This window comes from Ranitomeya variabilis, chromosome 3 (genome assembly GCF_051348905.1).
Source record: "Ranitomeya variabilis isolate aRanVar5 chromosome 3, aRanVar5.hap1, whole genome shotgun sequence".
Taxonomy (NCBI): domain Eukaryota; kingdom Metazoa; phylum Chordata; class Amphibia; order Anura; family Dendrobatidae; genus Ranitomeya; species Ranitomeya variabilis.
The window spans coordinates 248,313,925-248,326,853 of record NC_135234.1 but is presented as its reverse complement, the minus strand read 5'-3'; the positions used below and the strand labels follow the sequence as shown (position 1 = coordinate 248,326,853).

General features: G+C 42.8%; 1 protein-coding gene across 2 annotated transcripts in view; it reads left to right on the top strand.

The window, feature by feature from the left end:
* The window catches only part of PAFAH2 (platelet activating factor acetylhydrolase 2), a 97,835-nt gene that overhangs the window by 34,357 nt on the left and 50,549 nt on the right, over window positions 1-12,929 (top strand). For both annotated transcript variants that reach the window (XM_077295352.1, XM_077295353.1), the window contains exons 7-8: window positions 7,254-7,345; window positions 8,365-8,535. In XM_077295352.1, the coding sequence (XP_077151467.1) occupies window positions 7,254-7,345; window positions 8,365-8,535 (263 nt within the window). The remainder of the gene's footprint in view (window positions 1-7,253; window positions 7,346-8,364; window positions 8,536-12,929) is intronic.

The window sequence follows — 12,929 nt, the reverse complement described above, 5'->3', positions numbered from 1 at the left end:
AATCCCACTTATTAAACCTGACAGGGCACAGCTGTGAAGTCAAAACCATTCCCTGTGACTACTTCTTGAAGCTCATCAAGAGAATGCCAAGAATGTGCAAAGCAGTCATCAAAGCAAAAGGTGGCTACTTTGAAGAACCTAGAATATAAGACATAATTTCAGTTGTTTCACACTTTTTTGTTAAGTATATAATTCCACGTGTCTTAATTCATAGTTTTGATGCCTTCAGTGTGAATGTACAATTTTCATAGTCATGAAAATACAGAACAATCTTTAAATGAGAAGGTGTGTCCAAACTTTTGGTCTGTACTGTATATATATTTATTATGTAGGGTTTTTTTGTGTGTGTGGGGGATTTATAGAAATCGCATGCGCGCTGTGTTTTTTTACACAGCTTAATCTGACTTGAAACTCTCAATATCTCTTGTGAGTACACTGAGTTTTATGTGCAGATTTCCCCCATAGAAGTGCATTAGGCTACGTTCTCACCATGAGCTTTTTGTGCTGCATATTTTTTTAAAAGTGTGAGTTTTTGCAGCATTTTTGCACATATTAAGTAAAATTGGTTACTTGCATTTTTTCAAAAATATGCAGCGTAAGAAACTCACCTAAAACTCATTGTGGGAACGTAGCCTTAATAGGTGCAGAAATTATACAGAAAATCTACAGCATCAAAAACTCACCAAAAGATCATTGTGGTAACATAGCCTTAGGCCAGGGTCACACTTGCGTGTGTAATGCGAGAAACTCGCACGAGTCTCTGGCATCAATACCCGGCACTGCCGCCAGCAGTCGGGACCAGAGTGTGCGGCTGCATGTATTTCTATGCAACCGCACGCTCCAGTCCCAAGTGGCGGCGGCAGTGCCGGGTATTGATGCGAGAGACTCGTATGAGTTTCTCGCATTACACTTGCAAGTGTGACCCCGGCCTTAGATACAGAAAATCTACGGATGAAAAATGTTTGTTTCTCTAGTCACCTTCCACGACAGCCACTTTGGAGGTTGTCTTCCCTGCCCTAATAGGGGACAGGAACACAAAGAGGTTAAATAACCCTCCCCTTCCTGCACTGCCAGTGTTTTCCTGTCCCCTATGGGGCATGACGAGATTCTGAAGGGGCTGCCGTGGCCGGCGACCGGAGCTCCACTTACCAGAAGCCGGGCAACATGAGGTCGGGCGTCCCTCCTCAAAGATTGCTGCTCCCGTCTCCTCTCTTCGGAGGGACTCGGGACCTTCCCGCCCCTCCTGCGCTCCCTTCGCGGACTAATGCGGGGCGGTGACGTGCGTACCGGGGGCCTCCTGCAGCCCCCCCGGTTTCCTCCTCCCTGCTGCAAGCGCTGGAGGTGGCGCGCGTCCCGGAGTCTGTGGCCGGCCGACGGCTGTGTCACTTCCGGGTTTACGCGCGTCACTTCCGGTTCACTCAGGTGCGTTCCAGGAAGCACGCGCCGGCCGGCAATGGCGTCCAAGCAGCAAGAACACGCCATACAGCAGCGTTTCGGGGGCGTCCCAGGACCTACCCCAATCGGGCGATGGTGGGGGGAGGAGCACCATGACGCTGGATCTTCGATCCTATATAAGAGATCCAGGTAGCAAGGTAAGCTGTCTGACTGTTCACTACGTGACGGACATGGACGGTGACAGACCCCCTTGCGCTGCAGCTGCAGATGCCAGCGTTCCCCCTCCTACCCAAGTAAGTAGCAGGGATTGGGCCCAGCTATCCCATATATACGTGTATGCATATACAGTTATATACCCTTAGTGGCTTAGCAAACCCTCTTTCTCTCTTTTAATAGGGAGAAAAGGTTTCTGATCATAGAAAGTCAAGCCACAGATGTAAAGTGTGTGCGACCAAACTCCCATTGACGTACGGGAAAAAGCTCTGCCAATCCTGTACGGATGAGGTCCTACGCGCTGAACAGCCCTCGCTGCTGGATAGCATTAGATCCCTCATTAAGGATGAGGTCCGTTCTTCTATGGCCACCTTCTCACAGATGTCGGTGCCTCAGCCACCCCCTCCAAAGAAGAGGAAAAAAGCCCCAGTAGAATCCGACCCGGACTCAGGAGAAATCCAGTCCTCGGGTTCGGAAGATGACTGGGAAAATGAAGGCTCTACTTCTACCCCCTCCCTTAAATCAGAAAACAAAAAATACTATTTTAATTCTGAGGACATGAGTGACCTAATCAGTTTAGTAAGAGGCACCATGGGGGTAGAGGATGAAGAAGTTACACTCACAGTACAAGATGAGATGTTTGAGGGTCTGAAGCCCAAAGATCAAAAAGGGTTTCCGGTACATAAGAATTTACGAGATCTAATTCTTCATGAATGGAACCTCCCTGAAAAAGGTTTGACTGTGCCATCAGAGCTAAAAAAACGGTGTCCATTGGACGAGGATAACTCTCTATGGGAGACCCCGAAAGTGGATGTACAGGTGTCCAGGGTAACTAAGAAGACAGCCCTTCCATTTGAGGACTCTTCGCAACTCAAGGATCAGATGGATCGTAAAATAGAGAGTTTGTTAAAAAAGTCCTGGGACACCTCCACAAATTTACTAAAGTCCAATATTGCCTCCACTTGCGTGGCCAGATCTCTATTTGTCTGGTTACGCAAGCTTGAGGATCACTTGACACAGGGTACCCCAAGGGAGGAAATTTTAGACTCTCTGCCCTTGCTACAGAAGGCAACGGGATTCCTAGCTGACGCTTCTGCTGAATCAGTCCATGTAGCCGCAAAAGCTGCCGTCCTTTCCAACTCATCCAGAAGAGCACTTTGGATAAAATCCTGGGGAGGCGATTTTGTCTCCAAGTCCATATTATGTAGCATACCCTTTCAGGGTCATAATGTGTTTGGACCCGTTCTGGATGACATTTTGGGTAAGGCTTCAGATAAAAAGAAATCTCTCCCTGAGCAGAAGATTCCTAAAAAACGCTTTTTTCGTCCCTCCCGTGACCAATCTTCACAGAGAGGAAAAGGCAAAACGGGAAGGTGGAGCTATCCCAAGTGAGGCAGGGGAAAAAATATCCTGGCCCCTCAGGCCCAACAGACCCCAGATAAGCAATGACTGTGCTCCGGTCGGGGGTCGACTCTCACGTTTTTTCACCGAGTGGCAGAACATCTCCACAAATCAGTGGGTCCTTCGTACAGTTCAAGAGGGACTAAAAATAGAATTCGTGAGACCACCCCCTCAATGCCTAAGGATAACCTCCCTTCAAAACCCAGACCTCCAAAACTCCTTGTTACAAGATCTACAAAAATTACTGCGGTCAAATGTGATCTCGCAGGTACCGAAATTGGAGGAAGGACGTGGTCATTATTCACGCCTTTTTCTGATAACCAAGCCATTGGGGAAGAACAGAATTATCATAAATTTGAAACCCTTGAACGAATCAGTCCGGTACAGGAGATTCAAAATAGAGACAGTCAAATCAGTAATCCCCCTCATCGGTCAAAATTGGATGATGGCGACTGTGGATCTGAGGGATGCGTATTACCATGTGCCAATCCACCCAGAGCACAGGAAATTCCTCAGATTCGCAGTCTCCAAGGGTCACCAGATCGAACATTTCCAGTTCAATGTCCTCCCCTTCGGCATCTCATCAGCCCCACGGGTTTTCATGAAAATTATGGCAGAAGCAATAATCTTCATCCGTCAACAAGGAATATGCATCGTCCCGTATTTAGACGACTTCCTGATTATGGCTCCATCTGCCCCCCGTCTGGAAACAGACGTATCAAAGACCCTAGAGATATTACAAACTCTGGGTTGGATCCCAAATCTGGAGAAGTCAGAGATCCGTCCCTCCACAAGGAGAAAATTTCTGGGGGTGCTACTGGACTCGGAAGTAAGAACATCTTTTCTGCCCAAAGATCATCAAATCAACCTTGTCCGCAAAGTAGCCAAATTCAGGGGCCAGCGTGCACCGACCCTCAGAGAATCAATGTCTGTACTAGGGTCCCTGACCGCATGTATACAATCAGTGTCCTGGGCCCAGGCTCACACACGAGCTCTCCAGACTTACGTACTCCTACATTCCAGGAGACGACAGATTCCATTGAGTCAAAAGATTCCTCTCCCTGGCCATGTAAAAGCATCTCTAAAATGGTGGCTAGATTACCAAAATCTCCAGAGAGGAGTCAGCTGGGATCACCTTCCCCTAAAAACACTCCGCTCAGATGCCAGCAAAAGAGGCTGGGGTGCAGTGGTAGAGGGTTTCCACTTTCAGGGACAATGGGCATCGAATATCAGCAGCAGCTCCTCGAATCTAAGGGAACTAAAAGCGGTAGAGGAAGCCCTAAAAGCGTCATCTTCGCTGATCAAGAATCAAGAATCATCAAGTTCGTATTTACTCGGACAATATGACGACGGTAGCCTATCTACGACACCAGGGAGGAACGAAGTATGCCTCTCTGAAGGAAGTAGCTGCAAGAATATTTTTCTGGGCAGAGAAAAACCTTCGGTCACAGCGGTACATCTGAGGGGGTTAGACAACACTCAGGCGGATTTCCTCAGCAGGAAAGACGTTCATCCAGGAGAGTGGTCCCTAGACCAAACAGTGTTTCAATCCCTAACCTCAAAATGGGGTACTCCAGAGGTGGATCTATTCACCAACAGGCAAAATGCGAAGGTAGAAACATTTTTCTCCCTTCATCACAAAGACAAGGCACAGGGAATAGGTGCCTTCTCACAGCAGTGGAAGTTCAACCTTGCATATGCTTTTCCTCCCATTCCCATGCTGGCGAAAACTCTGCAAAAGATCAGAGCGGATGGAGTGACCACAATTTTAATTGCCCCATTATGGCCCGGGAGGAGTTGGTACGGCGCCCTGTTAGATATGGCCCTGGAAGGTCCCTGCCTTCTACCTCAAAAGCTCGATCTCCTACACCAGGGTCCCCTACTACATCCAGACCTAAACAGGTTGAACTTGGCAGCATGGCTACTGAAGCCACAATCTTAAAAGCTAAAGGTCTCTCGGATGACGTAATTCAGACCCTTCAAAAAAGCAGGAAAGCGGTAACCAACGCCATCTATACTAAGGTCTGGGAAAAATTTACGTCCTGGTGCTCCCCAGAAGTTCCAGACCCCTTCAATCCTGATATAGCAAAAATCCTGCAATTTTTACAGAAGGGCTTGGAAATGGGCCTTACCCCTAGCACACTCAAAGTGCAAGTATCGGCCCTTAGTAGCTTTTTTGATTACAGCTTAGCCAATCACCGCTGGATCAAACGATTCATGACAGCAGTATCCAGAATTTGTCCTACGCTCCGTAGTAAGGTGCCCTCCTGGGACCTCAATATAGTACTTAACGCACTAACCCAGAGTCCGTTTGAACCCCTGGACGCTATAACCATAAAGAACTTAACTTTGAAAACAGTCTTTCTAGTCGCAATCACTAAGGCTAGACGTATTGGTGAGTTACAGGCCCTGTCGATACAGGAACCTTATCTAACGGTCACCATGGATAGTATTATACTTAAACTAGACCGGTCCTTCTTACCTAAAGTGGTCTTGAATTTCCACAGAGATCAGGACACTCTACTACCTTCATTTTGCCCAAACCCCTCCAACCCTAAAGAACAGGCCTTCCACACCTTGGATGTTCGCGGGGTGGTCTTATCTTACTTACAACAGACTGAAGCCTGGCGAACTGATCAAAATTTATTCATCCAGTTCTCGGGACGAAACAAGGGAAAGAAGGCGGCAAAAAACACTATTGCAAGATGGATCAAACAGTCTATTTGTCTGGCCTATTCATCACAGGGACTGGATCCACCTGCCTCTCTGAAAGCACACTCTACCCGAGCGATGGCAACATCATGGGCAGAGAGGGGGAATGCCTCATCAGAGCAGATATGTAGAGCCGCTATCTGGTCGTCCATCCATACGTTCACCAGACATTACCGGCTAAATTTCAATAGGGATTTAACATTTGGCAGACGCGTTCTGCAGGCCGTGGTCCCTCCCTAGAGAAATTAGCTGTTGGTACTACTCCGAAGTGGCTGTCGTGGAAGGTGACTAGAGAAAATAGAATTATTCTTACCATTAATTCGGTTTCTAGGAACCTTCCACGACAGCACTAATTTCCCTCCCTATCTGATATTCTTATTGGATGATTCCTGCACTTTTGTGGTAATTATACATGCTACTGTGTCCAGGAAAACACCGGCGGTGCAGGAAGGGGAGGGGTATTTAACCTCTTTGTGTTCCTGTCCCCTATTAGGGCGGGGAAGACAACCTCCGAAGTGGCTGTCGTGGAAGGTTCCTAGAAACCGAATTAACGGTAAGAATAATTCTATTTTTTATCCTGTATCCATGGTCGAACAGCACTAAAAATGCATCTAGTTTTGCTTGATACCATGCACTTTACCATATAATGTAATGAAAAATGGGGAAAAAAAATCAAAGTGGGGGGAAATCGTGAAATAAAATCGCAATTCTGCCATTGTTTTTTAGGTTTCATTTTTACAGTGTTCATTATGTGCTAAACATAACCTGGTACCTTGATTTAATAGGTCAGTATGTTTACAGCGATACCAAACTTGTATAGTTTTTTTTAGTGATTTAAAAAAGATCTGATCTTTGGAAAGAAAATGGTTGGCGCCACCATTTTCTGAACAGGTAAGTTTATTACTTTTAGTCAGTGAAACTATTTGAGGGCTTGTTTTTCAAGTAGTGAACTATTGTTTTTTTATGCTATTTTGGGTAAGCAGTTTTAATCACTTTTTATTGCTTTTTTTGGGGTGACAAAAATGGCAATTCTAGCGTTTTGACTTATTTTTTTTATAGGGATGCGATAATGTGAGATATGTTTGTGTTTTTTACATTCTTTATTTTTGGATGTGGATAAAGGAGTAGTTTGCATTTTTAAGTTTCTTTTTATTTTTTTATTTATTTCATTAGACTTCTTTTTAAGAACCTCTATGGAACTTGAATGTGTGGTCGTGTAATCGCTTGTACTATATGTTGCACTAGATCAGTATAGCGGTACCATATATAGCTAAAATAGCAATCTCATATAAGAGGAGGGTACAGCTCCTGAGCCCCCTCCATACATGTGTGTCCAACCGGTGAGAAAAATATGCTTAACCAACATGACTATTTATTATTGCACAGAAAAATGTTCCCATTCCCACACTCTCTGAGATGATAGTTCTGTATAACAATAACAGTTTCCCATCACTGCTTCGCTTGCTGTAGATTTTTGTATAAACTCCATTTTATTATACATATATCTATATATACATAATTATTTTTTTTAGGATAGAATAGACTTCAATAGGGTGGCTGTTATGGGTCACTCACTTGGGGGAGCCACTGCCCTACTTACTTTGGTGAAGAATGATATTTTCCGGTGAGTATTTGCAGTATATTACAATCCTAAAATGTATGACCACTTTTAGAAACATTATTGAAAATTCTGAAAAATAAAACCAATATTCTTAGTTTCTGGCTTCAATCCCAAACCATCTAATATGCAGTTTATAACCTGCTCTTAGTTTCATGTCCCTTCCAGTAATACGTGATTGATGTGAATTCTGTATGTCCTTGAAGCTGTTGACTTCACAAGCTCTCATGTATCAGTATCGTTTCTGTACTGATTTCTCCTTCTACAACCAACCAATCGGGGATCTTGTATGTGTAGGATTTCCTCCTCAACACAGTCTGCCTTTCACACCTAAATCTTCAACAATGCACTGTACAATACATTTATAAGAGGTCTTCAATACTCTGATTTAGCTCCCTTTCTCCATGCACGCTTTCATAATTACTAGTCACTGGTAGCATGAGAATTGCAAACCTGTTACTTTTTGTAATTGCTATTAACTCTGCCATAATGCTCCTCCACACTGTAGTGCCGAGGTATGACCTTGAGAAGCCACATTGAGCTCTGAGAGAGGGTCGAGAGCCACATTCATCTCCTGCTCCATAGTAAAACCAGAACCCCCCATTACCAGTATCTTGAAAACCAATGCTTTGCCACAGAAATCAAACTGAGGCAGTATACCAAGATCCAAGGGTTCCCACAATACCAACATTCAGTATTCTTGCATAAAGCACTCCCACCACACAGTCGCATCCAGCTTCGATCACCTCCTCTGACGGGTAGTATCATTCTGTCTCCAGCTAACCATAAATTATCTCTAAACCCCCAAGGCCAGAATATGTGCAGCCACATCTGCTCTTCGGTGCAGGGCTATTCACAGGGGTCACCATCTGGAGATGGGCTCTTCATAGCTCTTTGGTAGACCTGTTGGCACAAAGCTGGCAGGCAGCCGCGAGCTTCACATCATGGGCCACAGGTTCCCTAACTCAGCTGCAGTGCCTTTAATTCTTCACGTGACATTGCAGCTTCATTTTCCTGTCTTTTAGGTGTGCCGTAGTTTTGGATCCCTGGATGTTTCCTCTGGAGGATACTTGCTATCCAGGCATACAGAAACCAATATTGTTAATCAATACAGAAACTTTTCAGACGAGAGACAGTATAGAGAAAATAAAGAGAATGAACTCACATGGAGCTGATCTGAAATACCTGACTGTAAAGTAAGTATGCTTTAGTACTGTACAGCTTTGTTCATATGCTGCATTTTTTCCAAGCATTTTTCAAGGGTAAAAAACTGCATTTTACAGAAGTAGCCAAGTAAATGAGATTAGTGAATCTCATGTACATTCTGCTTATTTTTTCCTTGCACATTTGAACATTTTTTTTTTTTTTCGAATCTGCAGCATGTTAATTTTTTCAGTATTTTTGCAGCGTTTTTCTCTCATTAAAAAAAAATGAAAGTAAATACATATCAAAACGCATGAAACAAAAAAGTGTCAAAAGCGTCAAAAATGTCCATTCCAACCAATATTCTGGTTTTTGGTGCAGAAAAATCTGCTGCAAATTTTTAACGAGTGCACATATCTGTAGACTGTTTTCCAGCAATGCTTTATAGCTTTAGGCTAATTATATAACTGCAAACCCATCTCATCGGGGAGCTGATTCAAGCTATATTTATTATGAAGCTTTTATGGTTGTGATATGTAGATTTTCCCAATGTGAATAAGCAGAGGAGGCCATGTGCTCTGAGGCAGAGGAACATGGATTGCCACTTATGACTGGTGTTCACCGCTCATCAAATGAAACAATATGTTTCTTTTAAGACCATTAGTAGTGATATCACTTATCCCCACCTGTATGGGAAAAAACGAATAGCTAGCCAAGCACATTCACTCTCTAGATTTGGGAACCATTTGTATGACTGTCAGGTGGTAATGCAAATGAGCTCCACAAGACCATCAAATCCTGGTCTTGTCAGTTGCCCCCCGAAATGTCTTTTTCTCAGCAAAAATAGATGAGTCACTCCTATAAATAAGAAAACATGTACACTGTATAATAAATTATTATTATTATTATTAGAAACAGGAAACTATCTACAGTTACCGTAGGTCCTAAAATATTTGGACAGTGATACAGGCTTTGGCATTTTAGATGTTTACCATATTCAAGATATAGTTATATAATCAAAATTGGCTTAAATTGCAGACTTTAAGCTTTTATTTGAGGGTATTCACATCCTAATTGAGCAGGGGTTTAGGAATTACAGCTCTTTAATGTCTAGCTGCCTTTTTAAAAGGATCAAAAGTAATTGGTCAGTTATCTCAAACGCTTTTTAATGGGATGCATGACATATGCCCTTGTTAATATATCATTAATAAAACCAGTAAAAGGTCTCAAGCTGATTCCAGGTGTGTCATTTGCTTTTGGAATCTGTTGATGTGAAACCACATAACATGCGGTGAAGGGAGAAATATACCATCATTAGGCTGAAAAAAAAATAAGAAATCCATCACTGAGAATGCAGAAATGTTAGAAATGGTAAAACCAACAGTTTGGTACATTCCCTTTAAAAAAAGAGTGCCCTGATGAGCTTGGGAACTCAAAAGGCCTGGACATCCATGGAAGACGACAATGGTGGATGATAGTAAAATCCTGTACCAGAATGATGGTAAGAAGAAAGTATGGAGAATGCTTGAAACAGTTTATGATCCAAAGTATACCACATCATCTGTAAAACATGGTGGAGGCATTGTGATGGCTTAGGCATGCAAGACTTCTAATGGCACTGGTTCACTGGTATGTATTAATGAAGTAACTGAAGACAGAAGCAGCCGGATGAATTCTGAGGTGTACAGGGCGATTTTTCCTGCTCAGATTTAAACAAAGGCAGCAAGGTTGATTTGATGGTGCTTCAAAGTATAGGTGGTTTTGTAGGAGTTTTTTTAAGGCAAAGAAGTGGAATATTATGCAATGGCCAAGTTAATCTCCAGATATCAACCTCCATCGAGCATACATTTTACATATTTATGACAAAACTTAACACAAAAAGACCCACAAACAAGCAATAAGTCTACGTTCACATTTGCGGTCTGCGCCGCAGCGTCGGGCGCCGCAGCGTCGCCGCATGCGTCCCTATATTTAACATGGGGGCGCATGGACATGCGTCGCACTTGCATTTTGCGCCGCATGCGTCCCTGCGGCGCCCGCGTCCGGGCGCAGAGGACGCAGCAAGTTGCATTTTTGCTGCGTCCAAAATCAATGAAAAAAAGGACGCATGCGGCGCAAAACGCAGCGTTGTGCATGCGTTTTGCTGCGTTTTTGTTTGCGTTGTGCGTTGCGGCGCCGACGCTGCGGCGCACAACGCAAATGTGAACGTAGCCTAACTGAAGCCAGCTGCAGTAAAGACCTAGAAAAGCATCACAAAGGAGGAATCCAGCGTTTGGTGATGTCCATGGCTTCCAGACTTCAGGCAGTCATTGCCGGCAAAGGAATCTCTGCTAAGTGTTAAAAATGAACATTTTATTTATGGTAAAGTTAATTTGTCCAATTATTTTTGAGACACTGAAATCAGGAGGATTTGTAGAATAATAATTGCAATTCCTAAACGTTTCACAGGATATTTTTGTTAAAGCGCTTTAATTAAACATAAAAGTCTACATTTCAATTGCATTTCAGTTGTCTCATTTGCATTCAAAAATAGTGGCACGCAGAGACCAAATCACGAAGATTCGGTCACTGTCCAAATATTTGTGTACCTAAATATATGTTATTGTCTGGTTTACATAATAAATGATGCTTGACAGGTTCCATAACCCACTGAATTGTTGTTGTACCAGATACAGCAGTGATTCCTCAGAAAAAGAAATCTGCACCACGCATTCCCAAACACGTCACGTCTGTGGATTATTTTCTCTCCATCAGAAGCTACAAAATGCACATTTCTATAAATTATTTAGAAGCATATTTGACAGCCTAGTAAAAATAGCATTTGTGCCGAGGCTCTTAACAACTTCCTTAGTTTAAGCTTTGATCCTACTTTTTTATGTAATGGAACAAATGTACGCTGTTTGTATATAGCATGTGTAAGACACAGTAGAGTGTATATACACCGATTAGCCACAATACTAAAACCACCTGCCTGGTATTATGTACTTTGCTGCCTCATATGCAACAAACTGTTTGTCCTCAAATTTTTCATCAATTTGGGCTTTAGTTGCTTTTCTGTGTCATCATACCAGACATAATTCCCCACACAGATCAATGAGTCTTGGGCGCCCACAATCAAGGCACTGGTTTATCAATTGTCCTTTCTTGGTCAACTTTTGGGGACTCTAGACTACTGAAAGCTTCTTGAATTATAAAACCACTGACAAAAGAGCTGGGCAATATTAGCATCTTGTTACAATGGCCCCTGTCAATGGGTGGGATAACTTAGGTAGAGTCAAATTGTGATGGCTAGTCAACTTGGTCAGAGCATCTCCATAAATCCATTCAAGTTGATTTAACCTCCAAATTCCAAGATTTTAATCCGATCAAGAGTCTATGAGACGTGCTGGAAAAACAAGCCACTTCAGTACATCTATATTGATGGCTCATCCTTTGGATAGGTCATCAATATCATATCAGTAGGTGTGCAACACCAGGCACTCCCAATGATCAGCTATTCCTGGTGCTGCTGTGATATGATCAAACTTGTAATTTATATTGATTCCCCTGGACGAAGCTTTCCATAGCGAAACGCGCGTCGGGTGTCGTGGGTCCCTGGCTGGTGGTTCATACTTGGTAATTATGGTCCTTCTATTGTATGTATTGTGAATGCTCTATGATTGTGGGGCGGTATTCCGTGATGCTGCGGCTGTCGGTGACTTTGCACCTTTTGTTACAATGCATTTATATCTTGTGATTTTGCACATTTATGGTCTTTATTAAAGTTTGTTAGGATATACATTTTTTACATCTTAATATTTATGGTGCGGCATCATTGACAGCCGCTGCGTTGGGTATACTGTCGGCTATACTTGCATGAATTTCCTGCAGATGTGTACATCCATGCTAAGGGGTTTTTTGGAAGGTCATCTTTTATATATATCTTTTGCCACTTTTTCAGCCATACCTGCCGGTTTTTTCTGCACTTTTTCTGCTCCCCTATTTTATATGCTTGACATGTGTTTTTAGATGTGTCTACAATAAAGTTTGTATATTTTCATATTTTTTGGCCTAGTGTTTATCTTTGGTGTTGGTGATAGTTACCGCTTGGCATAATTTAGATTGGTTGCGATATTATAGGTGTTAATAATTTATATTGATTGTTGATTGATGCTGCCCATGGTTTCGGCAGCATCAATCAAGTGACAATTTCCCATTAAATGCCGTTTATCACCCTAGATTCTAGTAGGCTTTTAAATATAGGATGAGTTTTGACCTGATGTCAAATATAATGCACAAATATGTTATTATTATAATGGGTAACATTAGAGACTTGTATTACATTACAGCACATAGCGAAATAACATAACATTTTCTTCTCTTATTGACCTATGTAGTGCTACCTTAGATGGTTCCATTTTATACATAAGAAAGAAACATCTCTCCCACAATAATCCATCGTAAAGAG